Source organism: Vulpes lagopus, chromosome 19 (assembly GCF_018345385.1).
Source record: "Vulpes lagopus strain Blue_001 chromosome 19, ASM1834538v1, whole genome shotgun sequence".
NCBI classification, from domain to species: domain Eukaryota; kingdom Metazoa; phylum Chordata; class Mammalia; order Carnivora; family Canidae; genus Vulpes; species Vulpes lagopus.
The window spans coordinates 15902971-15929608 of NC_054842.1; the positions used below are offsets into that span (position 1 = coordinate 15902971).

At 51.6% G+C, this 26638-nt stretch overlaps 3 protein-coding genes across 24 annotated transcripts in view; 1 reads left to right on the forward strand and 2 right to left on the reverse strand.

Moving 5' to 3' along the window:
* Positions 1 to 26638, reverse strand: part of RBMS3 (RNA binding motif single stranded interacting protein 3) — a 1727904-nt gene that overhangs the window by 1168032 nt on the left and 533234 nt on the right. The gene's annotated exons all lie outside the window — the stretch shown is intronic.
* On the forward strand, positions 8259 to 12297 carry ZFP57 (ZFP57 zinc finger protein). Its single transcript, XM_041734533.1, has 5 exons — positions 8259 to 8477; positions 8872 to 8998; positions 9397 to 9504; positions 10443 to 11650; positions 12232 to 12297. Exons 1-5 carry the CDS (start codon positions 8259 to 8261, stop codon positions 12295 to 12297), a joined length of 1728 nt encoding a protein of 575 aa, XP_041590467.1.
* MOG (myelin oligodendrocyte glycoprotein) lies at positions 11844 to 22993 on the reverse strand. Of its 4 annotated transcripts, XM_041733633.1 has the most exons (8): positions 22195 to 22646; positions 20755 to 21102; positions 16284 to 16397; positions 15151 to 15171; positions 14809 to 14829; positions 13239 to 13355; positions 12990 to 13010; positions 11844 to 12507 (listed from the first exon to the last, which is right to left on the reverse strand). In XM_041733633.1, exons 1-8 carry the CDS (start codon positions 22274 to 22276, stop codon positions 12494 to 12496), a joined length of 738 nt encoding a protein of 245 aa, XP_041589567.1. In that variant the 5' UTR covers positions 22277 to 22646; the 3' UTR covers positions 11844 to 12493. The 4 variants fall into 4 exon arrangements, with proteins under 4 accessions (XP_041589567.1, XP_041589566.1, XP_041589565.1 ...); XM_041733632.1 differs by lacking the exons at positions 11844 to 12507; positions 12990 to 13010; positions 13239 to 13355 and adding an exon at positions 13496 to 14195 and having other exon boundaries at positions 16284 to 16329; positions 22195 to 22993; XM_041733631.1 differs by lacking the exons at positions 11844 to 12507; positions 12990 to 13010; positions 13239 to 13355 and adding an exon at positions 13496 to 14199 and having other exon boundaries at positions 22195 to 22645.

Genomic DNA, 26638 nt, shown 5'->3' on the forward strand with positions numbered 1-26638 from the left:
TTTGAACACTCATGATAAAAGACCAGACTGATGGGATGCCCAGGTGGTCAGCGGTTGAGCGGCTGTCTTTGGCTTAGGGCTTGATCCCAGGGTCTGGGATTGAGTCTCGCATTGGGCTCCCAGGGAGCCTGCTTCTCCCAATGCCTGTGTCTCTGCCTCTGTGTGTCTCTGATGAATAAATAAAATATTTTTTAAATTTATTCATGAGAGACACAGAGAAAGAGACACAGGCACAGGGAGAAGCAGGCTCCATGCAGGGAGCCCCACGTGGGACTTGATCCTGGGACTCCAGGATCACACCCTGGGCCGAAGGCAGCACTATACCACTGAGCCACCCGGGCTGCCCTAAATAAAATCTTAAAAAAAAAAAAAAAGTGCCAGACTGAACCACTAACATGGGTTTAACTAGGGATGGGCAACCAACTGTTGAGAGTTAAGAAATCCCCAAATAGAAACATTCTAAGTTTACATGGCAGAAGATGGCAGACAAGTATGTGACCTTCATACTGGGTCAGTTTGTGAAATAAGACTGAGCTCTAAAGTGTGTCTGATAGTATCCTTAGCCACAAAAGTTGAAGTGCTTGGAAATTGAGCTTCAGGATGTAAGGTTTACAAGGTTGGTGTGTTGTTTAAATAGGTCTAATTGGGGGCACCTGGGTGGCTCAACAGTTGAGCGTCTGCCTTCAGCTCAGGTCATGATACCAGGTCCGGGGATCGAGTCTGGCATTGGGCTCCCTGCATAGATCCTGCTTCTCCTTCTGCCTATGTCTCTGCCTCTCTCTGTGTGTCTCTCATGGATAAATAAAATCTTTAAAAATAAATAAAATAGATCTAATTATAAATTCAGAGCCAGGCCTCTTAGGAGGGCCTTTTATTGGGTTAGTATCACAAATTAAAATAAGGGTGAACTTGGGCAGCCCAGGTGGCTCAGTGGTTTAGCACTGCCTTCAGCCCAGGGTGTGATCCTGGAGTCCCGAAATCAAGTCCCACGTGGGACTCCCTGCATGGAGCCTGCTTCTCCCTCTGCCTGTGTCTCTGCCTCTCTCTCTCTCTCTCTCATTCTCTGTGTGTGTGTGTGTGTGTCTCATGAATAAATAAATAAATAAATAATCTTTAAAAAATAAGGGTGAACAAGAGTGCATTTATCCTTCAAGGAGGAGGGCAAGCAGGTCAGCAAGCCAGGATAGCAAAGCTTTTTAAAATTCACCAGTTACCTCCTGTCAACTCAAATAGTGAATAAGCTGCACTTTATCTATCATAAATCCTATTTTTGGTGGCAACCTCACAGCAAAGAGTAGAATAGTTGTGTAGAGGAAGAAAATAAAACTTATTGTCGGGATTCCTGGGTGACTCAGCGGTTTAGTGCCTGCCTTTGGCCCAGGGTGTGATCCTGGAGTCCCAGGATCGAGTCCCGTGTCGGGCTCCCTGCATGGAGCCTGCTTCTCCCTCTGCCTGTGTCTCTGCCTCTCTCTCACTCTGTGTCTCATGAATAAATAAATAAAATCTTTAAAAAAAAAAAAAACTTATTGTCTGCCATGGATCAAGTAGAATTAATTTTTTCATTTAATCATCAACACATCTTGATTCCAGGGTAATTAATATGTCCTGACTTAATAAAGAATGAACTATCTATAGTTTCCCATATTGACATAAAATTTTGTTGAGAGGAATAAGAAATTTAGCCAAGAGATCTGTCAACCTTTCTGGGATGTGCATCTAACATAGCCAGATATTCTTTTACATTCATACACATATTTTACAGATGTCACATTCTGTTCTGAGAGTGTGGGGGGTCTGTCTCTTCATTTGCCCAAGGTCTCTCTGGTGAGCACAGTCCCTCTGTACACCTCCCACAGACCTGCTTCCCCTGAGTCCCAGCTGGGCACCTTGTCTTCTCAGCACAGTAATCAACACCAGCGGAGCCAGTGGTCCCGAACCACACCAATCAGAACCCCTCCTTGTTCCAACAGGAGGAACAAAACATTTTACAACTGTACAGAAGCCCACTATGCACTCCGCTCTGGTCTGTGTGGGATGTGGGACTTGTGAGCAATGTGCTCAATCATGTGGTCATTATCCTCATAATCTAGGACCGAGGAAATCTGAGATTCCAAGTAGGTGGGCTGGAATTAAGCTTGAACCTCTAAGCACTGTCCCCCTCTCATTTTGACAGCAAGATTTTGCTGCAACAGGAGGTATAACAGACCAGCCTGAGGCAAGTATGAGGCTATGAGGGGAGGAAACACCAAGTCCAGGGATTTCCAAAATAGATCTGTATACCTCCTCTCCTGATCACTAGGAAGTAGCCAAGAGGAGAGGATATTGGGGAGGGGTGGCAGCGTGGGGTGACCAAGCTGGCTTACGGGAGTGTGTGGGCCAGTAGGAGGTGAGGGAACAGACTAAAAATCCCTGTTAGTGAACTTTTGAGAAGGCTGTTCAGCCTGTGAACAGTGGTAGGAAGCACGTAAGATCCACAGTTACTTTGACTATCAGCCCGTTGTCAAGGGGCTTCTCAGTAAAAGGCACACCATTGTCCAACTGAACACGGCCTGGAAAGCCAGCAGCATAACCACCATGCTACTCTTGGAGCAGCTGATTGGACCAGAAAAACAATGCTCTACCCTAAAGTTGCATCAGCAGTGAGGAGGACCACCACTAGGTTTGAGGGATGCTCAGAGGTCTGATGATGTCTGTCTGCCCGGGGCAGATGTGGGCAAGGCCCCTCGCTAGGGGGCCTCCACCCTGTAAGATAAACAGGTCAAATTGACAATAGTCTCAAGTCCAATAAGAGCCTGCGTCCTTTGTGCCCAGTCTGTCTTGCCAGGTCCAGGGTGATGGTGGATCCAGGCAGCAAAGGGAGGACTCCCTTCATCAGAGAGCAGGGTCCTCCTGGGAGTGTCCCCCGAGTGACGCAGGTGGTCAGGTCAGCAGCTGGGGTCATCTAGTTTTCCAAGTCCAGATCAAATAGCTAGGCCGTTGGGACAGAACTTATAGGAAGGGTGATAAGGGGAGCGCTGGTAAGAGCCATGAAAACGGCCTTGGGTTCTGCCCAGTGGGTATGATGACAGCCTCCCTCATTGATTCTCAATAACTGGCGCTGGGCCAGACACGAGTGACCCAGGACCAGGGAACTGAGAGCCCTATGGATGTGATATTTGGGCAGGTCAGTTGCATCCTTAGATGTCACAAGCAAGGCTTATCAGATCCTTCCTGTGTTGTGAGAAGCTGAATCCCAGCTAACCCACCCTCAAATGTCACTATGAAGCCAGAATGTCAGAAAGCCACCTTGGGTCAGGTGTTTCATCTTCATAGGAGCCCAGGGACAAGCTAAAGCTGCTTTTCCAGCAGAGTTCTCCTAGTAACCGCATCAGGAAGGTGGTGGGTCAAAGCTCTAGGGGCCGCTGAGCTCAGGCCACCTCCATTGGCAAAACCATCAGCCTGTTGGTTTGAAGCTTCAAGACTTTCCTCAGGTGAAATCTCAAACTAGCCCCGAACGTGCAAGAAAAGACAAGGCAAGAAAAGTGCCTGTGCCACTCTGCATAGGTATGAGGCAAGTTTAATGAGTAAGGAAGTTCACAGGACAGTTGTCTTGGGTGCTTGCAAGACAAGTTGGTGTCCGCATCTGCCAGCCAGAATCTTAAAAGTTTCCATAAAGGCCTTGACTGGCTTTAGTTATGTATTCAGTCCTTACTCCCTGGAGATTATGTCCTCGAAATACCTCCCACTGTGGAAATGGTGGTAGAATGTCCATCCCAGAGGCAGGGAGAGAGTGTGATTGCCGAGGTCCTGCTCTCAGTCAATGGTGGGCATGTCCTCTTGATGGCTCCTCCAGTGGCAGTTTGCCAAGCTTGGTAGGTTGCTATGATGGAGCAGAGGTCTTCCATTTTATTGCCTACGAATGAGGAAGAGTTGGGGCAGTGGTTATGGACCAAGAACCGGGAAACCGACACAGGCTTTTACAATTTACAAAATACTTTTGTAAAGATGGCTCCCCTTAAATCCTCAAAGACAGCTGCCCACATGGTGCTCTGGTCGTTGCTGCACTCTAGAGCTTGGTCTCCTCAGCACTCTGGTGGTGAGCTTGAGGGTTTGCATCAAGATCTGGAGCCATGCGACCAGAAGCAGGAGGGCCTCTCCCTTTGCCCTTCTCATCAGCCCTTGGTTGTGTCGATGCCTCAGACTCCAGGGACAGGGTTGCCACAACTCTCCAGTCTCCAGCTCTTCACACCCATCAAAGTCCAACATCTGCCTCATGTCTTGTCACATTGGTGTCACCCCCACCCCACATTTCAGAATGCTGCTCAGCATGTCATCAGACCTGACTTAGTTTTCCTCACCTGGTTTTTCCTCATCATGGTGCATATGGCGCTGCTCTTGGCCCAGGTGACAAACTTACCAAACTAGTAAGTCAGGTGGGCATCTGTTGCAAACCAAGCCCTGCCCTGAGTGCTGTTGATGACTAATACTGGGCCATCCCCACCCACTCCCCAAACCTATGGTCCAACGCTTGTGTAAACAAGCAAATGCCCTTTCATTCCCTATCTCTTTGATGATCCTCAAGACTTGAGAGTCGAATCCAAGTGGCACACTGCAATCCAGGACCAGCTGCCTAGTTCTGTAAATAAAGTCATTTGTAAGCAGGGCTGGGATCATAGCAGGATGAGGAAGGCAGGTTCCTGCAAGTGCAAGGTCAGAGCCGGGTTCATTAGCTCTCATGGTTAATGGAAAGCACCTATGTCAGCCCATCCCCCAGCTGGCTTCCATTCTGGTAAAGAGGGGGCTGCAGCCCACTGTTTTCCCCACCCCTCCCCAGCAGTGAGCATCTGACTCTGACACTGCGGGAACCACCTCAGCCCACGGATGACGCAGAAAGCAGTGAGCACTGAGCCTGGGGCCCAGGGAACCCTGAGGTCTAAAGCCTGCACCTGGGATGTCTGGGTGGCTCAGTGATTGAGCACCTGCTTTCGGCCCAGGGTGTGATCCTGGAGTCCAGGGATTGAGTCCCACATCAGGTCCCTGCATGGAGCCTGCTTCTCTCTCACCTCTGTCTCTCTCTCTCTGTGTGTGTGTTTCTCATGAATAAATAAATAAAATCTTTAAATAAATAAATAAATAAACAAACCCTGCACCTGCCAGCCCTGCAGCTGACACACTGGTGCAGAGACCTGAAGGCAGAGCATATCCAAGGGACTATTTCTTACCTGTACAGAAAGAATAACGAGTCCAACCTTAGGAATGTTTGTGGGGATTCACTGGAGGCCGTGTTTGCAGAAGTATTTTGTGACTTGTGAAACCCTGTGCCCATGTGAAAGGGATGATCACAGCGCAGAAGGGAATATGATGAGTGCTGATGTGGAGATGTTGGGGTTCAAAGCCCAGGACCAAGAAAGAATTCCTGAGACGTCTTTGGTGTAAAAAGGTGGTTTTATTACATGGGGACAGGACCCATGGGCAGGAAGAGCTGCCTTGGGGTCATGAGGAGTGGCTCCTTATATGCTTTCAGGTTGGGAGAGGGTTAGGGAGAGCACAAACCTCCCAGGTATTTGGGAAACAAAGTTTCTAGGACCCCGAGGGGGCCAGCTGCTGTTGGGAAAGGTCATTTATTACTGTTTAGTAAGAACCCGGTCATGAGACTCTCCAGATGAACATCAGATGCTCCTATGCTTTAGGGGACAATTGCCAACATATATTTTGGGGGTGGAGATAAAAGAAGTTTCCAAAGGAATTTCTCTATGTTCAAGTAGACTCACAGGGTCCTGAATGTCAGGCTAACATCAGCTAAGGTTGCCTGTTGCCCTCAGCATGGTCCACACCGAGGCAGCGGAGCTCCCAGAGAAAGGTCACTGCCTGTTTCAGGACTTGTCAGTGGGCCGAGGGTTGTAAGGAAATCTTTGTTTGTTTGTTTGTTTGTTTGTTTTCTCACGTCAAGTGCTAATTAAGTGGAAAACAATGAATGTGGCATCTGTTGGGCTGATTATACATATATGAATCAGAGAGAGGCTGCCCTGGGTGGGGGCACGTGGCTGGGGCCAGCAGAGCCCACCTGACCTGGTCCTTCTGCTGCCAGTCTGCAGCATAGATGTCACAGTGCGTATTGTCTCCTCCTACCCTCATTGTCCAGAGATGCCACAAGCCTCTGCCTCTTGGGGCCTGCGGGGCTTAGTGTGGCTCTAGGGGATGGTGGCTGGAAGTTGTGAGTTTTAATCAGAAATAATTGAATCTTCTTGTTTCAAGAGTAAATTGAGAGGGAGTAAGGCCAGATCCTGGCACTAGGTGGGACCTGGTGCTGCTGGTGGGAGGGTAGGCGGTGAGGGGCGGGGTTTCTCCCTTTTTGGCTTCCTTGATGGTGACCTCTTGACCTTGGCGGGTCGGCAGGCTTCTCTGGGCCACGGACAGGGGATGCGGAGGGTGCGCAGAAGCCGGCTGGGATAGCAGGCGCCGGGCCTGCTGAACGCCCCACGGCTGGAGGCCCCGTCCTCACTGCTCGGTGGGTGAGTTGGGCCGCTGGGGATTGAGCTTGTGCAGATGGAGGCAGATGCAGGGAGTGTGTCCCGGTCTCCTCCACCCTGAGGCAGGCAGAGGGCAGTCGTCGTGGGGATGCTCCCAACCCCCAGGCCCCGAGGAACACTTAGGTATCGGGGATGTGGCTTGGGGCGCCTCCGCTCAGGCCACACTCGCGCCCGGGAAAGCAGAGATCGCAGAGGGGAGGTTCTGGGGCAGATGGGTCTTAGGGCCTCCTTGGGTGCTGTTCGGCGGACGGGAGCACCTCCGGCTCATGCCCTGGGAGCGAACTGCATCCCTGCACCTCGCCGAGCTATTCCATGTCCTCCCTGCTTGTGGGAGGCTGCACCCTGAGGACAAGAGGGTCTGATCACTGGCCGGGCAGGGGCTGAAAAGGGACCCGAGCAGACAGCTGACGGGCCGAGAGCCTAAGGCCCTTCGCACGGCCGAAGGCCACAGCGCAGGCACTGGAGGTGCTGGCAGCGCCCTCGGAGCCCTGCAGGTGGGGGGGCCTTCCGCCTTTTCAGAATTGCCGTGGGAAGCTGCTGACGGTAGTTTCAGGTTGGAGAGGTGGGTGCTCTCTGGGGAGGGAAGATGGCGACACATTCCCTGGGGGGATTTAGGCTCTGGGAGGGCGGGACGCAGACGTCACGGAGTCCATAGAGCTCCCAGCCTCCTCCACTCCGGCAGGAAGCTGTTGGAGAGGCTCGGGACCTGCAGCTGCCTGCAGCTCCATCCCCAACCGGGGCCCCCAGCCTGTGCAGCAGGAGAGGGCCTGCGGCACAGCAGGGAGCAGTTTGGCCCGCTGTCCCACTTGAAAACTGAATAGTCCTGATGGGAAGGATGGACAAACAAAGGGATGGACCCGCCTCACCAATTAACTCCATTGTCAGATGCCCTTTTTCTTGCTATTTTCCGTTTCACCAGGAGTCTGGAGACTGTGAAAGAAACAGGGTCCTGTGGGTTTTAGTCTTTGTTCAAGGGACCACCCTGAGGAAGGAGAAGGGAGGTGATCGAGGTCTGCCTGGAGCTGGAGCTGCCAGGGGCCCAGGCATCCCCAGGGTTGGCCGCGGCCAAGGTCCTATGGAGTATGTGCCTCCAGCTCATTACTTGTTTACTGTGTATGTGGATCCTTACTACTCCATCACGAGGAATGCTCGCGAAAAATCCACAGAACCCCGTAGTTGTCAGCACTAGATGGGTCTTGGAGTGTTCTCCTTCCACATTTTCTGGCAACAGCAGATCAGAAGGAAGAGGCTTGCCCGGCGTGGTCTGTGACAGGTCCAGAGCACTGTTGTCTTTGCAGAATAATGCTGTTGCCCAGAAGGTGCTTTGGGACCCAGGGATTCCTGTCCTCAGTGGCACGGAGTCCAGGCTTTGGACACGAACACATCGTAGTGTTGCCACACTTTAGGTCTCATGAGGTGGGGTCGGCAATGATTACCTCCCGGGCCCTGCTGACCCGGGGACGGGGGTGTCAGTAATTCTTGCTGTTCTTTGAGCCAGGACAAAAGCTGCTGTTCTGTTTCTCTCTGACCTCAGGTCTCTAGAGGCAGGCAGCAGCCAGTGGAATGGAAGGCAGATCTTCGTAGCCCCCAGGCGGCATCCCTGGGCCAGGGTGGCTGAGCCATGGGGACAAGTCCCTGAGCCCTGGGCCTCGGCTTTGAGGGAAAGTGCACTCCTCATACAGGAAAATTTGGACCGCAGAGCAGAAAAACAGCAGCCCCTCGGAGCAGAGGCATTGGTCCAGGGAAACCATGCCAAACCCCAAGGCCTCTGCAAACCTGGTGCGCCTGCGCGGTGACCGAGAGACAGACTGTAGTCACTGGGGCCTGGGCCCAGGGTGGATGAAGCTAGAGGCAGACACCACGGAGGAGGAGGTGTTTGCACAGCGGGATTCCGTGGCACTGCTGCAGGGGCTGCTCCAGCAGGGGGAAGCCAAACACGGAGAGAGCTGGTGGAAGGCATGGGTGCAGGTGAGGAGAGGGAGCACCACTCCTGACCCCGAGTCCTTTTGTCTGCTGCAGTCTGTGGTCACGTGGAGTTCCGAACTGTTCCAAGCTGAACAACACCTGGGATAAGAGGCTGCAGGCTTTTCTCAGCCTCCACACTCCCCCTACCCCCAACACCACCCCTAGCCCATCTGGAAGGACTTCCCAAAGTTGGTGCAATGGCAGCCCCCATGCTCATCATCTCTTCCTGCCTCTCGGTCCTTCCTTTCCTTTGTATGGAATAACACTGCAGACTTTGCACCTGTGTTTTCATATTCCTCCCTGCCTTCCATGGTTTTAGTTCTCTCCCGGTTTGTAAATCTTGTGCTTGTGTGTCTGTCTTGTATACAGACTCCCCGAGTCTCTCTTGTTCTTGCAGAAGCCAATCACCTTTGAAGATGTGGCCGTGAACTTCACTCAGGAAGAGTGGATGTGTCTAGATGCCAGTCAGAGGGCTCTGTACCAGGATGTTATGTCTGAGACCTTCAGAAACCTGATGTCTGTGGGTAAGAGGCTGGGGCTTCCTCAGTGCCTCTCCCAGGCCTGAGACAGCTAGCTTCCCTGGGCAGGTGCATCAGCTCACATGTACAGACTCTATACCTCCTGCACCCTCCAGCTAGGAGAGATCTAGGTCTGTCAGCTCAGGGTAACAGGAGAAGAGATGAAATCATGAGGGCAAAGATGATATATGTAACATGACGATGATTCATAAATGTTCCTGTTCACCAAGCCAGTATTTACTGAGTTGCCAGGAACTTTGTTAGGAGGGTTTCCTCCCTGCCCCTGCATGTCCCGGATTATGGTTCTTAAACCACAGACACGGATGAAGGTAGTCTGTTGTCCCCACTGGGTATGAGGGGCCCAAGCCTGGGACCTTGACTCTTCCGGTCCTATCCACCCCCAGCTCAGAATCTGTCTAACCCAGATCTGATCATCAAACTTGGACAAGAAGAAAGCCAGCAGAGAGCAGAATTCCAGCTCTGTCTCCTGAATGGAGAAGGCCTCCCTTCAGGTGAGCATTGAAAGGCGGGGGGCAGGTAAAGGCCCAGGTGTACCCTGGGGGAGAGGAGGCTGTCCTGGTACCAGGGCTCCGCACATCCTTACCTGGTCCCACCTGAAGCTGCAAGAGGGCTTGAGGCCACCTGCTTGCTTGCATGCCTTGGCTCCAGATGGATACCTGCATTCTCTAGGATAAGTGAGTATGCAGTTTCCAGGGGTCAGCATGCACATAGGGTGCTCACATCCCTTCCAAGAGGACAGGAATGGTAGGGACATGAGCTTGGTGCTGAGTTCAAGGAAAGGAGACTTGGTCCTGTGGCAGAACAGAAGGGGAGGGCTATCAGGCTAAGCTGAGCACCTGCCCTGGGTTGTACTTCCCAGTCCAGCCAGATTATGAATGGCACCACCCTTCACTGAGGTGTCCCCATTTGTACGACACATGAGGTCATGTGTGAGCATGAAATATTGGAAGTGAGAAGATATGGATTTCAAGAAATGTGGGTATAGGCTAAAGTTCTCTTCTCTGATCTTGTTGAAAGATTCCAGTTTAAATTTTTATTCACTTTTATTTTACTTTGTATATATTCTTAAAGATTTTAGTTATTTCTTCATGAAAGACACACAGAGAGAGAGAGAGAGACAGAGACACAGGCAGAGGGAGGAGCAGGCTCCATGCAGGGAGCCCGATGTGGGATTCGATCCCGGGTCTCCAGGATCACGCCCTGGGCCAAAGGCAGGTGCCAAACCGCTGAGCCACCCAGGGATCCCCTTTTATTCACTTTTAATTTGAAAACCCAAAAGTCCATTCCTGTCTCAAGCCTGAGAGGTCTGAGTGTGAGAGAGCCAGTGTTGGTTGGGCACGTGAGAAAGTTGGGGTTGCGTAGCCTGGATGGAAGGAGAGCTGGCAGGGGCTTCTCCTGCTGACCCTTGGTTTTTCCTCCTCTATTGCAGGCGGCAGGCAGGAGGCATGTCAGGAAGAGACTCAGGCACTGGGAGATGACAGGGCTGGTAGAGCTCAGGCCTCCCTTGATGGATGGGGGGCAGGTGCAGCCTCTGCTCCAGCAGGGACCCCACACAGGGCCCCTGTGATCCCAGCATCCCGCGCTGGCAGGCCCTTTCTCTGCCACATCTGTGGCAGGACTTTCAGCAAGCACTCCAACCTGCATAGCCACCAGTTTGTTCACATTCCCAACAAGACCAACAGCTGCAGCCATTGCGGGAAGTCCTTCCGGAACCCCAAGGAGCTCGGCTATCACAGGCGCATACATCTTGGGGAGAGGCCCTTCTGCTGCCCGCTCTGTGACAAGACCTATTGTGATGCATCTGGGCTGAGCCGCCACCGCCGTGTCCACTTGGGCTACCGGCCCCACTCGTGCCCCTTCTGTGGGAAGGGCTTCCGGGACCGGTCAGAGCTGAAACGCCACCAGAAGATACACCCAGACCAGGAGCTGGGGGCCAGAGACCAGAAGTGCATTGTAAGGGCCCCAGACCCTCGAGCTGGATCTCAGAAACATGCTGGCTGGAGCCAGGGGGCCAGCCAGGAGCTTGTGGCTGTGGACCATGCCCTGCTGACCAGGACCCAAGAACCCATCATTGTAGACAAGGGTCCTATGGCTCAGACCCAGCCAGGCATAGATAGGAAGCAGGTGATCCCTGTGGGATGGCGGGCACCAGCTGGTGCAACCCTGGGGCCCGGCACCAGGACACAGACACCCGGCATGAGAGCCCTCTGCCTGGATACCAGGTCCAACTGCCTCCCAGCAAAGCCTTCAAGAATCAAGGTCTTCTCTTGCCCTCACTGCCCTCTGACTTTTAGCAAGAAAGCCTATCTCTTTAGCCACCAGAAAGCCCACATCCCTGAGCAGCCGAGCTGCTGCTTCCGCTGTGGCAAGTCCTTCAGCTCATTGTCAGGGCTGGTCAGGCACCAGCAGACACACTGGAGGCAGAAGGTCTACCGTTGCCCTGTCTGCGACGTCTGCTTCAGGGATAGAGATGGCCTCATGGGCCACTGGGGGGGCTCCAAAACCATGGACCCGTGCCTGGGCAATCTCCAGGCCTGCTGGGCCATCCTGGGTCAATGGCTTGGCTTCTTTCATGGTGCTGCCAGTTGGGCTGGGAAGGAGATCGATCTGCCCCCAGATCCAGGCTCCCAGGAGAGGGTGGGGAGGGTGGGGAGGAGGCACCAGAGGAGAGAGAGCAAATGAGGCCGTGAGGGGCTCAGTGCACACCCAATGGAGGTGTTCATGTTTGCTTCTCCAACGCACTGACCTCCAGGCTCAGGAGATGGGGTGGGGAGAGAGGTAGGGGTCACCAGGGAGACACAGGAACCCAAGGGGATGAGACGTGCACACAGAAATTCGTATTACTATAATTATCACCTGACTTGTTTCTTTGCCTGATAGACATCAAGTAGTAATCACTGGAGGAAACAGTGGATGCTTGGACAGGTATGAGATGGGCGAGCAAGGACCAGAGGGGGTGCAGCCTGGGGGACCCAGCTATGCAGGACATGGTGGGGGGTCAGGCTTGTGTTCTGATGCTCCCCACGGGGCCACACAGTGCTCCAGCACCATCCTCACTGAGCTCCCGTGGTTCCCATTCCTGCTCCTGCAGCCCTCAAACCTCTCAGGACTGACATCTTAGAGTAAACAACCACCATATTTGAAGTTGGCATGCTGGAATTTGCAATGGGGGGTGGGGAGGTGCTCGACCTTCCTGCCTGTGTCACTGTGCAGCACAGGTATCCATCAGAGAGAGGGGTGCCTGCCTGGCCATGGCCATGGAGGGCTTCCAGGTGGAAGAGTAAGAGAGTAGAGAGGTGTGGGCTGTGAAAAAGGGGAAGAGAACTCAGTCCCATTTGGAATTCAGAGCATTCCTGGAAATGCAGATTGGATGCCCCGTAGTGAGGAGGCCTGTGAGTGTAGGACTTGGTGGGTGCCAGGCCCTGAGGTCAGTCCTTGGACCGAGCAGGCTGTCCTCCACCCTTGCCAAGATAGCATCACTCAGAAGGGGTTTCCTAAAGGAGGAGAAAGCAACTTGAAACATCTGTCACTGCCAAGACATTAATCCTTGGAGAGGAATAGCCCTGGGCGGGGAGAGTGTTGTTGCCTCTGCACCCACCTCAGGGGCTGGTCTCGCAGCTGAGGCCCAATACAGCTGCTGGATGGGTGGGAAGGGAAGCAGCCAAAGTGGGGGTTAGGCTGGGCTTTGGAGTGCCCAGGCACCAGGACACAGACACCCTGCATGAGTGTCTGCCTTACAGGAGGAGCCTCTGCCAGCCAGGCTCTCCAGCTCCCCCCCACCCAAGACTCTAGCTGCCCCCCCACCACAGACTCTTCATCCTCCCTCCCCCCAGACTCTAGCACCCCCCCCCCAAGCTCTTCAGCTCCACCCCCAGACTCTCCAGCTCCCTGCCCCTCAGAGCTTCTGGTCCCTCCACTACCTGCCCCCCTTCTGCCTTCTTGTTTTGTTCTCAGCTTATAAAAAGAGAAAACTTACTTAGCTCCTCAAGAAACTGCCCTGGAAAGAGAAAAAGAAGGGAATAAGTGGCTGGTGGAAGATGACTAGGTTCCTCCCCATGTACCCACCCGTCCCCTCTGCTGAGGCCCCCCTCCATCTCAGCAAGTAGCTCTTATCATGGACTCTGAAGAGCCTGACGTTGGCTGGCCTTGGGTACAGAGGAGGACAGAAATACCTGTCAGAAACTGGTCCCCCCACTCAGAGGTCCTGCCCCCCACCCCACAGCACCTGCTAGTCTTCGATGAAGCCAGTTGTAGCAGATGATCAAGGCAAGCAGGGGCCCAAGAACCGGCACCAGGACAAACAGCGTTATCTTCCAGCAGGGCACCCTCAGGAAGTGGGGGTCTGGGTTGGTGGCCACAGAACAGAATTAGCATGTACCCCCTGGAGCCCCACCCACCCTTCTCTGTTATTCTTGGTTTTCTTAACCTGGGGTCCAAGGACACCACAGTGGTCTGTGGACGGAGTTCAGGGAGCTCATGAACTCAATGAGAAAAACATGCATCTTTATTTTCACCAAGCTTTGACTGAATTTAGCATTTCTTCTATCATAAATGTAAGCAACCAACCAGTCATCAGCAGTACCTGTTACTTTATCACCAACAGAAATCACAGATACTTTCATTGCCATTGGAGCTGTTGCTGAAATCTCAAAATGCTTGTCAGTATTTTGACAAAGTTATTGGACCTGCTGCTACATTGTTATTTAGTGCATTTTTATTATTTAAAGAAACATTTGTTACTCTGTTACAGATGGGTTTATATTCTGATACCTGTATTTCAATTTAATGGTTTTCTTTGCAAGTTTATGTGTTAAGTTTTATGTAATGGTTTAAAAATTTTAATCTGGAAAAGGTTCCATTAGAGCTACAGCAGAACGCCCAGGAGATTCACAATGCAGAAAGACATAAGACCTTTGCTTTTAGAATCCTACAAAACAGAGCTCTTGTTCCTCCCTTTGTAGGTTGCAAAGACTGTGTGCTTGTCTGCACGCTGATGAGATGTCCTAATGTGAGGATGGAGCACTGCCCGTCCAGGAAGGCTGCTCCGAGCAGCGACCTCTGCCCTGCCTTGTGGCATCCTAGAATTCCTGCTGCATCCATGCAACAAGGTCGTGGTGCCCTTGTGTTGCAGGCATCATCCTTACGCACTGGGCACCGTGCGGTGAATGAGCAGGATGGGGACCTGTCTGGAAGGGCCAACAGTGTAAAGGGGTGAGGTGTCTTCTCTCTCTCTCCCAAGCAGTTCTTCCCTAGTCAGCCCTGTGAGGTTACCTGTCAGTGCTCATGACAACTCACTTCTATCATGTGGGTTTAGTCGGTGATGCATAAGCACCACCACCCCCACCCCCACCCCCACCCCCACAACTAGACATCAAGCCTGCCTGCCTGGAGGGGTGTTTATCTCCTGTCTGTAAAGTGTGGCTCAGCGGTTTAGCGCCGCCGCCTTTGGCCCAGGGTGTGATCCTGGAGATCTGGGATCTAGTCCCATATTGGGCTCCCTGCAGGGAGCCTGCTTCTCCCGCTGCCCGTGTCTCTGCCTCTCATTCTCTCTTGAATAAATAAATAAAATCTTAAAAAAAAAAAAAGTTTGGAAAGAGACGTGCACAAAGACCCTGTAGAGGGAACCGCTGGCATAGGGCCTGGCACAGAGAAGTGTCCCCCAAGTATTGGCTGCCATCTCACCCATCCTGGAGACAGTGGATGCTGACTTTCAAAGAAAAAGGCAGTGGAAAGGAACAAGGAACCAGGGTTCTTATTTCCAGCTGACCTGGGAAGACCTGGTTTCTGGCACTTACCAAAAGTCCGGTGGAGGTTCTCTGAAAGGAAACACACCAAAAAGGGACTCAGTGGCAGATCCCTCTCCTCCCCAGAGCCTTTGCTATTAAGTTACTTTAAACTGTGTCTAGTTGTGAGTGACCATGGCAGAAAGGGAGCTGCTGGACTCTGTGCCCCAGCAGGCAGAGGAAGGAGACCTACCGCAGTTAAGGGCTGGCTGCAGGGGTCTGAGATACTAGTGAATTTTGGGAGGAAGCACAGGATCTGGGGGTAGATGCAGAGGTAGTCCTAGAAAATGACCACATTGGTGATGCCCAAACACCAGAGGGACAGATGGCAGAGAGAGAGCCACTAACACTCACCTATCTCGGCTCGAAGTTTTCCTAAAATAGAAAAAGGCAACATTTAGAGTTTCCGCTGGCATTTGATGGGGTTCCTGCACCCAGTGCCCTGTGATTTGTATAGGCAGTTTCTCAGGAGCCCAGGAGCATCCTCGGGAGTGCCCTAGCCCTGCTGCTACAGTGTGGACTCAGTATTTGAGTTGAGGACTTGAAGGGCAGTGCCCCACACCAACTTCCCGGGTCCTGGCCTTGGGTCTCCTTGTTCTCCACTCACATCCATCCCTCCCCCCCTCCTGCCCAGGGGCTGTCACTTTGTGAATATTTTTATTTTTATTTTTTTTCACTTTGTGAATCTGAAGCCACTTCCTACCTGGAGGAAGAAGGGAGGAGTTCAGCCTTGCCCTACCTACTACTTGCACCCAGGGAGTCACCCCAGAACAACATCCCCTCCGGTATGGGAGGGAGGCTGTTCCCTCCATGGGATGTCTGGGAGGATGCCAGGCCCTACCCCAGCTGGATTCAAGCCAGGTCACAGACACCACATGCCCTTGTGCTCAGCTGTGGGAACTGACAACCACACTGGGCACCAGGATGAATTCAAGGGGAGAGAGGAGACCCCACCACACACCCTTGCATCCCCATCCCTCCCCGTAGCTCTATGCCCTTGGACTGGGGCAGGGGAGGACAATACAAGGGCATAGCTCAGAATACATCTTCAGGTGCAGTAGAGGAGCTTCGTGGACAGTCCTCCGTGTTGCATGGAAGAGAAGCAGGAAACAAGCTGAGAACACCCCCCATGTGGCAGGGACATTCACTCAGTGTCCTCGTGGAAACCTCCATTAGGCACCAACATGTCTGGCCTTCAGGTTCACCATCCCAGGCTGTGAAGCTGCTGGGGCAGCTCAGGGACCAGAGACGGGGGCTTTAGGCCTGGGCTCTGCCATGTTCAAGGTGAGAACGCTTACAAGAATGTTGAACCACAGCGGCCTTAGGCTCACTGGTCAGCTCTACCTCACAGGGAAATTCCTGTCTTAGAAATGAGAGCATTTGGGAAGATATGAAACTGGTCATTGTGGACATGTGAACCCAAAGTCACCCAAAGCTAAATATGAGTCCCTCAAGTTCCAAGAGGCAAGGTCCCAAGCAGCCCATACCTCTGAGTCTGTGCTGCAGGCAGAAGTAGACCAGGCCCACTGCGATCTGCAGGAGGAGCACAGGGAGGACAGCGATCACAACCAGCACTCCAGGGTTGATCCAGTAGAAGGGATCTGAAAGGGAGAAGCAGTGCTGGTCCCCAATGGCCGGCACCGCCTAACACCATCCCAGGGGCTCAAGACACCAGTCAAGATGAGCAGGATTCAGGGAAGAGGACACAGGGCCTGGGGGGCTCTGTTGGGGAAGCATCTGACCGTGGCTCAGGTCATGATCTCGGAGTCCTGGGGTTGAGTCCCGTTTTGGGCTACCTGCTAAGCCAGGGAGTCTGCTTCTCCCTCTGCCCCTCACCCTGCTTGTGATCTCTCTTGCTCTTTCTGTCTCTCAAATAAATAAATAAAAATCTTTAAAAAAAAAAAAACAAACAAAAAAACAAGGAGGACACAGAACTGAGCATAGCCTTGCAGGAAAAGTAGGTTTGTTTCCAGGAAGGGTTAGTTATTTGCAAGGCTGTGTACTAGGCCCATCTGACAGAGATCTGAGAACCAGCTGAGAGACTTAGACCTGGCACCCTAGGTCATGGGCTCACTGGAGGGGTCCAGGGGGAGGATAGCCGGACCCCTGACTGCCCCCTGCAGGAGGGAGGAGGGAGGCCCGTTCAGAGGCCAGGGTAATGGTGAAAACAATGCCCTAAGCTGAACCAGGACGCACCAAGGGTAGGAAGTCAGCATGTGTGGAATTAGGAAAAGCATACATGCTGATCTTCAGTAATCTTTAAACTGACACTTAGCATTTCTAGTAGCACAGGCCATGAACAGAACCTGTGACCCCGTCATCAATAAAACCCACAGATACTTTCATAACATATTAGAGTTGCCACAGAATCCTCAAAATATCACTTAGTTCATCACTATTTTTTTTTCAGGGTGATCACATTAAAAAAAATATTTTATTTATGCATTCGTGAGAGACAGAGAGAGAGGCAGAGACACAGGCAGAGGGAGAGGCAGGCTCCCTGTGAGGAGCCCGATGTGGGAATCGATTCCAGGACCCCGGGATCACAACCTGAGCCAAAGGCAGACGCTCAACCACTGAGCCACCCACGTGTCCCAATCACATGTTTTCATCACATTTTTTTTAAATTTGAATTCAATTTGCCAACATATAATACACAGTGCTCATCCCATCAAGTGCACTCCTCAGTGAGTTCACCACTTTCTTGAAATTACACCAATTATCAAGGACACTTCCTATCTTGTTATTGCCACATTTTGATAGCTGTGTTTCAGTACAAATGTTTTATTTAATGCATTTAAAGCATCCTTCTGAGAAGGGATTTAAAAACAGGTTGTGGGGGGAGGAGGTACCTGCTGGCTCTGTCAGGAGAGCACTCTTGCTCTTGGGGTTGTGAGTTTAAGTCCTGCACTCAGCACAGAGTTTACTTAAAAAGAGACAGAAGGCATTCACTAACCAGCAGTCCGCCAAAGGGGCGGCATACAAAAATGCTAAGACCCCATTGTGCGGGGCTGTTGAGACAGTAGGACATGCAGGGTTTGATGCTTGAGGGGTGGGAGTGGGACCACTGACAGGGCTCCTGTCAGCTCTGCCCCTCCATGGTAAAGCCCAGCTCTCCAGTGCCTGTGAGCTCCACCTGGGTCATCCCTGGGCGCCTGGCTGGGCTCATATACTTTCCCCCTGTGTCCTGTAACAAGGCCACGTCATGATACTGCCATCAAGGGTGGGGCGTAGGTGTCAGCAAGCAAGTGGTCTACAGGGTTCTTAGGTGGGAATAAAGCCTTTCCAGCTGCAGATTAAGGCTCTTCCCTAGAGTTTTGTTCCCCAGAAGAAAATGCAGGCAATTCTAATCTCGGACATCTTCTCAGAAGTGACCCACAATGTGGGTGCATAGCTCAGTGCTTCACACACCTGCATACCTTCACTAAGTACTAGGATCACAGAAAGAGAAAACAAGGAGCCATTGGGGCCAGCTGATGAAAGCAACACAGAATCTACGGCATCACCTATTAATGCTTGAGAAAATCAATTAAACCTGGGTCTGGTTGCAATTTTCTTTCTTTCTTTTTTTAAAAAATATTTTATTTATTTATTCATGAGAGACACAGAGAGAGAGACCAAGACACAGGCAGAGGGAGAAGCAGGCTCCACGCAGGAAGCCCGATGTGGGACTCGGTCCGAAGGCAGCGCTAAACCGCTGAGCCATCCAGGGATCTCCTGGTTGCAATTTTCTATTACTTTACAAGAAAAAACAGGTCTGGGCACCATGTTGAACAGAATGGGAACAGAATCAGCAGATTTCAGGCCATGGCAAACCCCAACATGACTCTTGTTTAGATTTCACTCAAACTAAACAAATGTAAAAAGTATATATTTGTGAAACAATCGGGAATTTCGACACAAAGTGGGCACTGATGATATGAAGGAACTTTTTTTTTTTTGAAGGAACTTTTGTTAATTGTAAAAGATATGATCACAGTATTCAGGTTGTGATTTTTTAAAAAGACTTCTTACATTTGAGTGATACATTCTTGTTTGTTTTCCAAGTAACCTTGACCCCCTAGTGTGGGGCTGGAACTCACGACCTGAGATCAGGGGTGAGCACTCTGCCTGCCCTGGTGCCCCTGCATGACACATTCTTGAGCATTTAGTGAGGAAATGCTAACATGGCCCAGCATCTGCCTCAGCAGGGAAGGGGGAGACGCTGACAGGAGCAGGTCAGGTGACAGTGGCCAAAAGGCAGCGGGACCTGGAGGCTCCTTGCAAGTCTCTCTATGTCTGTGACCTGCTAAGCTTCATCGTGAACAGTTTAAAGAAAGGATTAGAGGCAGCAAGTAGTAAAATCACGAAAACAAGAAAAAAATAAAGTTGGAAAGAAAGATAAAAGACTCTAGAGAAGGAGGGGAGGTAGTTATCAGCAGCAGCAATAGTCACCACATTCTAGCCTCCGACTCGGCTGGATTCCTGGCTCCCCAGGCAAAGTGGGCAGTGCCTTGTTTGCTTGTAAAACACTCTTGCTTTAGACTCTCTGGTTTGCGGACGCCCAGGTGGGAGGAGGGGGTTGGAATGTGGGCGGCCCAAGGATGGACTTCGTGCCCTGAGGCAGTTGGCTTTTCTTTTCTTTCCTTCCTTCCCTCCCTCCCTCCCTCCTTCCTTCCTTCCCTCCCTCCTTCCTTCCTTCCTTCCTTCCCTCCCTCCTTCCTTCCTTCCTTCCCTCCCTCCCTCCTTCCTTCCTTCCTTCCTACCCTCCCTCCTTCCTTCCCTCTCTCTCTCTCTTCCTTCTTTCCTTCCTCCCCCCGCCCCTTCCTTCTCTCTCCCTCTCTCTCTCTCTGAAGGTGGGGCTGTGCTGGGGGCTCTGAGGGCAGACCCAGACCAATCAAGGGAGAGTCTGCAGGTACAAACTCCAGCGCGAGCAGCTGCGTGCACAGTGCTCCATGCACAGAGCCATCTTCACACCCCTGGCATCCTCTCCAGAAATGGGGCTTTGTTATCTTGCACACAATGTGTCTTCTGGCAGGAAGATGTGCAGAAGTGACCATTGTGTGCAAAGCCAGACAGTAAGTTCCAGGATCACCTGTCATACAAAGTCATCAAAGGGGAAATAATGAAGGTGGCGTCTTTCTGCAACTATGTTTGGACATTTGCTTCCTTCGTGAACCTACCTGGACCCTGCCCCCACGAATGCATCATTCAGTGATGTTCCTTGTCTAATAAAACACCACAAACACATCAGCCGAGGAATTGATCACAGTGGGATTCGGTCATTTTGACTCCTTTGGAATAATGCCTTCGTTTATCACAAATAAACCAGGAGACAATCCAAAGCCAGACACAGAAAGAAGAAAGACCTCACTGATGAGCTGTGATCAGCTCTCAGGTTATTCATATTCCCTCTAGTGGCACAAAACAATCAGAAATGGATTATTTGGGGGGGGGGGGTACCCTCTTTCTCATCTTTTTTATTTTGGTTTTCCTTTCTTTTAAGAAATTTTTGTTTAGTTTTTCTCTGTATGCACATACACATGTACACATTACAAATTAATTTACACGAATGCATACACACGACCTTACGGATAATTACGTCTTGGCTTTGCTTGATTCACACCACGTTCACACTGCTGATGGGACCGCGGTCATGGACTTGGACTCTCTGTGGGTGCACTGTGTCTGTGTGTGCCTGTATCCAGGAGCATGAAGCCCCGTGCTGGCATCCTCACCCAGTGCCTCAGAGCATGGGGCACGGCCCTAAAATGCTAGGCTCCAGGCATACCCACCCGGTATGGGAACACCACTGGTCGGGCCTTCTCCCTGCTCTTGGTTGCCTCTGACCCAGCTTCCTCCCCACTGCACAAGGAAACAGCAAATGCTCAGGGCTCTCAGAGTGAGGTGTTGGGGTTGCAGGGTCCTCGCAGCTGGGAGAGTGATTGCAGTCTCAGAGAGAGGCCCTGCATTACTCACCTTCCACTTGCAGTTCCATGGCTGCCTCCTCCTGGTAGGAATGATCCCGGAAGAAGCAGGTGAAACCGCCCTCGTCAGAGAACCGAACATTGCTGATCCTGAGCGTTACCTTCCCCTCGCCCATACTTTCCTTCAGCAGCTCGGTCCGCCCCCGATACTCAGGTGCTTGCTCTGCGTCCTGATCCCTGCCATTGCGGTAGAGGTGGACCACTCTGGAAAAGGGGGGTCGGTACCACCCCACCTCCATGCCTGTGGCGTTCTTCCCAGGATAGATGCGACATGGCAGCTCGGCCTCATCCCCCACCAGAGCCCGGAGTGGGTGACCTGGTCCTATTACTCTGAACTGTCCTGTGCAAGACACCAAAGAAAAGAAACAGTGTCACAGGGGCCTGGGCGCACAAGTGTGTCCAAGGAAGGAAGAACCGCACCGGATTTTTACACGGAATTCAGGAGCCAAGGAGGAGCTCCATTTCCCTCAAAGATCCTCGGTTATGGTGGTGGCACAAGTGCCCCAGAAAGAAGCACCATTCCAGCAGGTACTCACCTTCCTGCCAGCTGGATGCCTCTCTGACTCCTCAGTCCAGCGTTTAGGTCCCATTACGGGGCATGCTCTGGCATCTCGCAGTTCAATTCTTGGGATGGGGGCCCCATGTTTGGACTTAACCAAGCTGCTCCCCACTTTCCCCTGGTGGCTCTGCTTGGGCCGCTCCTCCACCACCACCTGTCCCGGCCTCTCAGCCCTTAGTCCTCACTCAAAACCTATTCCCAAAATGTTCCACCCTGGAGCTGACTCTCCTTCCTTTCAGCCCAAACTTTTCCTATGTGGTGAATGTCTGTCAGCCAGACTCAGAGCTGCAGAAAGGTAAGACTGGTTTCTCCACGACATCTGTGCACTGGCAAGGATGTCTGAGACCGAGCAGGGCTGGGCCTCCCGGCTGCAGCTCCCTGAGCTTGGAAACCTGTTTTCTGCTCTGTGTCTCCCCAGCACATGACAGCAAGACCCTCTACAAAAACTTGTCAGTGCTTGGTCGTGTGGAAGAGAGCTCCCAAATGACGAGATGCTGCCATGCAACACTCAGCAGGACCCATTGGGGCAGGCACCGCTCAGCACATACATACCCTGTCCTGTTCAACCCTGACCTCAGCCCCCCAGAAGCTGTTGTTAGTCTATCTCCACTGTTGGTGAGACCACAAAGCTGGAAACAAAAAATGAGCTCAGGGGGAATCTTGACTGAAAGCCACATTATGGAGTTTGGTTCCCATTCTGAAGCCCTTGGGAGCCAAGGAAGGTTTCTGAGGAGGAGCATCCTGTCAGCACACCTGTGTTCTGGACCAATAACCGGCCAGATAGCTGGAGGATGAGTGGCAGGCCATGAGCCCAGGCACATGGCCTTTCTGTTGCTGGGGTCTCCCCAAGGCAGAAGTAAAGATAAATCTCACCTGCAGTACTCCATGACAGCTGGAGGAGGAAGAGGAGCAGGGGAAGGCAGCTGGGCAGAGAGGAGCTCCATGGACTTGCCATCTCAGCTGTGACTGTGGACAGAGGAGCACCCCTGCAGCAGGGTCAGGCCAGGCAGAAGCCTGCAGAGTGCATGGCCCCAACCTCTGACACAGCCTGAGGGGAGGGTTGAGGAGGGCAGCCTCCTCTCGGCTGGGCCACAGCTGTGCTGAGCTTGGAAGTCATCACTGGCTGAGTCATCACTGCCAGGCACTTACACAAAAGGGCTACTGACCCAGAGGGTGACCAGCATTTGCTATCCCTACCCCCTTGAGCTATGGAGCAGAGGCTGCCTGGTACTGGGCCCCCTGCCCCCTCTGGGCTGCCCAGTATTCCAGAGGCTTCTGGGACGATACCTCACTGGGCTTGTGAGGTTCCTCCAACCCCTCTCTTCCTGGTGCCAGCTGCGGGGTAGGCCTTGCTCCCTGACCTCTTGCTCCCCTCCTGTGTTCCAGCTGCTGAATGGCTGGGACTTAGTGAGCTCCCCATTCCCAGAGGATTTGCTGGGGAAAGTCATGAGTGTTGCCGGTGCTCAGACCAATCTGAGGGAGGATCACGGAGGTCAGAGGTGAGATTGTTGAGCGGCAGGTGGGGACTGACAGGGCACACCTCCCAGCCTTGGTGTCCTGCTCTGATTTCCACAGTGTCACAGGGAAAAGGGAGACCCAGACTGGAAATTAAGGCCTTTGTCCTGCCCTCAGCTGCAGGGATCCCTGGAGTCAGACCAGTACCTTCACTGATGGGGAGAACGAAGGCCAAGGGAAAGTATAAACTCTCCTTACTACCCACAACCCACTGACAAGTCCCGAAACAGGCAGAGGGACCTTCCTCTGGGAGCTCAGCTGCCTCAAGGTTAATACTCTGCTGAGGGCAGCAGGCAACCCTAGCTGACATTAGCCTGATATCCAGGATCCTGTGAATCTTTAACATATAAAAATCCGTTTAGAAAATTCCTTTATTGGGGATCCCTGGGTGGCTCAGCAGTTTGGCGCCTGCCTTTGGCCCAGGGCACAATCCTGGAGACCCGGGATCGAATCCCACGTCGGGCTCCCGGTGCATGGAACCTGCTTCTCCCTCTGCCTCTCTCTCTCTCTCTCTCTCTCTGCCTATCATGAATAAATAATAAATAAAATCTTTTTTTTTTTTTTAAAGAAACTTCCTTTATCTCCACCCCCTGGACACATGTTGGTGATTATCCCCCACGCATATGGCCCTCTGTTATTCACAAGGAGGGTCCCAGGACTAAAGTTTTATTAGAGGTACTGGCCAGTTGAGTGTCTGCCTTTGGCTTGGGTCGTGGTCTTGGGGTCCTGAGATGGAGTCCTGCATTGGGCTCCCCGCAGGGAACCTGCTTCTCCAACTGCTTGTGTCTCTTATGAATAAATAAATAAAATCTTAAAAAAAAAAAATCTTCCCTTCCTTAAAAAACAAAAAAACCAGCAGCTGGTCCCCTCAGGGTTCTGGAAACCTTGTTTCCAAAATTTCTTAGAGACTTATGCTCTCCCTGACCCTCTCCCAACCTGAAAATATATCATGAGCCACTCCTCCTGACCCCGGTACGGCTCTCCCGGCCCACAGGTCTTGTCCTCTGCTTTAATAAAACCACCTTTTTGCACCAAAGCCATCTCAACAATTCTTTCTTGTGACATTGGGCAGCACCGCCCAAGGGCTAGGAACTCAACCCTGGTGTACATTTTTTGCTTTTGTCTGAGATGAGCCCATGGGGCTGGGAGGACAGATGGGTCAGCCTTGCCTGGAGTGGCTCATTCCTTCCTGCAGCGCAGGCTGCCCTGGGGCTGTGAGGGTGAACGTCAAGGTCAGGTCAAGTTTGGGAGAGGCAGCATCTTTGCTGTCTGACTGCCTCCCCTGGGATGGGGGGGTCTCTCCTTGTGGGCCTGAAGTGTCCTGTGACACTCTTTTCCCACCGTGTACATACAGGTGGTAGAGTCAGGCACCACACAATTCCCTGATCAGGCTGGGGCCGAAGGATGCTTGACATCATCCAGCACTAGCCCACTGGTCAAAGCTGGAGGTCAGGGCAGGTGGGGGGCAGGATAGGGAGAGCAGAGGGGAGAGAGCTAGCCAACTGAAGCCACTTTGGAGTAATCACAGCGTCTCTGAAAACAAACCAACAATCAAACAGCAAAAAAAAACACCTTATAGAATGCTTCCATGTGGTGCTGTTGTAAGCGATTTACATGTATTAATTCATTTAATCCTAAGTAGCTGGCTTAGGGTCATAGCACTACAGAGGGGGATGGGCATGGCTGGAATTTGAAGCCAGGTTTCCTATCTTCACTGGACCCCTTACTGCACCCACTGTCATCATCCTCCTCCTGCCTCAGGTCTCCAGGGGTGGACCACTGGAGCTGGGGGAGCTGTCCCAAGGACTACCCGGTCTTTGCAAAGGTGATGAAACAAGTGGAGGGGCCACCAGTAAAAAAGAAGTCAGTCCTGTGGCCCTTTACAGAAACTTGGGTGTAGGAGTGTCAGATTTCTGTTGGGCATGGAAAAGATGGAGGTCAGGTGACACTGCCCTGTGTCCATCAGACAGGGCACTTTGCTCAGCGATCAAGTGTTCCTATAACAGATTTTGTGCATCATACTATGTGATCTCACAGGCGTTCCTGGGTTGTCAGTAATTTCCACTTTATTTGTGCCTCTCACCATGTCCGTCACAGGCAGGGCATGGGGTCATGCCGGCAGAGTGGCATACCATCAGCACAGCAACCGACCGTGTGTGCTAAGTGACCTGGTGTCCGTCTGCAAAATAGTAATAGGAAGTAGTAGCTATGCAGCTAGTTAAGCAATAAGAGCATTGTCTGAGCTCCTCCGGGTGATGTGCCGATGATGTATGTTACACAAAGGACAACAGACACACTGTTCTCCATCTGTGTTCACTTAACAACGCATAGTTCAAAAAAAAAAAAACAACGCATAGTTCCACATGCATTAACACATATGCATTAACACATAATTTAGCTCTTGTGCTTCCAAAAATTAGTTCTTTCATATGGTTTTGTTTCAAAACCCAAAAGGTATAAAATAAGGCACCTGAAAGCCTCCCTCCCAGTTATCCAGAGTCAATGTGTTTTCTCTGACTCCTTCCACACATGTGCCACTAGAGGAGGCTCCAGAAGAAAGCACTCCCCTCACCTTGCATTTTTAAAAACATAAATGGTGATACATTTTTTGTAAGTAAGCCTTACAACCTAACATGGGGCTTGAACTCACAACCCCCAGATCAAGGGTCACGTGTTCCACCGATTCAGCCAGCCGGGCACCCCATAAATGGTAATAATTTACCTTAGAGACCTCTCAATATTGGTACCTAAAGAACATACTCCTTTTTAAATACAGCTACACAGTATTTTTTTTGCTTGAATGTATCGAAATTAGTTTCCTTTTTGTTTTCTTTTTAAAGATTTTATTCATGAGAGAGAGAGAGAGAGAGAGAGAGAGAGGCAGAGATACGAACAGAGGGAAAAGCAGGCTCCATGCAGGGAGACTGATGTGAGACTCGATTCCAGGACTCCAGGATCACGCCCTGGGCCAAAGGCAGGCGCTAAACCGCTGAGCCACCCCAGGATCCCTTCAAACTTAGTTTCCAATAACATTTAGGTTGTTTCAATTTTGTAAGTGTCTATTTTACTGACTTAAATAAAAATGTTAATTTAAAATAATAAATATTTCGTAGAAAATCTTATGTGTCAAGCTTTGTATTAGGCTCTGATAATAAAAGTTTCAGCAAGACAAACAGGTTCTTGGGGATCCCTGGGTGGCTCAGCGGTTTGGCGCCTGGCTTTGGCCCAGGGCGCGATCCTGGAGTCCCGGGATTGAGTCCCACGTTGGGCTCCCTGCATGGAGCCTGCTTCTCCCTCCTCCTGTGTCTCTGCCTTTCTCTCTCTCTCTCATAAATAAATAAATAAATAAATAAATAAATAAATAAATAAATCTTAAAAAAAAAAGACAACCAGGTTCTTGCCTTCATATAAGTTATATCACGATTACCTTGCAGCTATACTCTTTTTTTTTTTAATTTTTATTTATTTATGATAGTCACAGAGAGAGAGAGAGAGAGGCAGAGACACAGGCAGAGGGAGAAGCAGGCTCCGTGCACCCGGAGCCCAACGTGGGATTCGATCCCGGGTCTCCAGGATCGCACCCTGGGCCAAAGGCAGGCGCCAAACCGCTGCGCCACCCAGGGATCCCGGCTATACTCTTTTTTTAAAAAAATATTTTATTTATTCTTGAGAGACACAGAGAGAGAAGCAGAGACACAGGCAGAGGGAGAAGCAGGCTCCATGCAGGGAGCCCGATGTGGGACTTGATCCTGGAACTCCAGGATCACACCCTGAGCCAAAGGCAGATGCCCAACTGCTGAGT

Bases quoted from the DNA above. Each gene is read 5' to 3' on its own strand.
- ZFP57 (XM_041734533.1), top strand. From the start codon at position 8,259: ATGCCAAACCCCAAGGCCTCTGCAAACCTGGTGCGCCTGCGCGGTGAC. The intron at 8,478-8,871 runs GTGAGGAGAGGG...TTGTTCTTGCAG, and splicing joins GGTGGAAGGCATGGGTGCAG to AAGCCAATCACCTTTGAAGA. The intron at 8,999-9,396 runs GTAAGAGGCTGG...ATCCACCCCCAG, and splicing joins CAGAAACCTGATGTCTGTGG to CTCAGAATCTGTCTAACCCA.
- MOG (XM_041733631.1), bottom strand. From the start codon at position 22,276: ATGGCAAGTCCATGGAGCTCCTCTCTGCCCAGCTGCCTTCCCCTGCTC. The intron at 16,398-20,754 runs GTGAGTAATGCA...TCTCCCTTTCAG, and splicing joins CATGGAACTGCAAGTGGAAG to ATCCCTTCTACTGGATCAAC. The intron at 14,830-15,150 runs GTGAGTGTTAGT...GTTTCCTTTCAG, and splicing joins AAAACTTCGAGCCGAGATAG to AGAACCTCCACCGGACTTTT.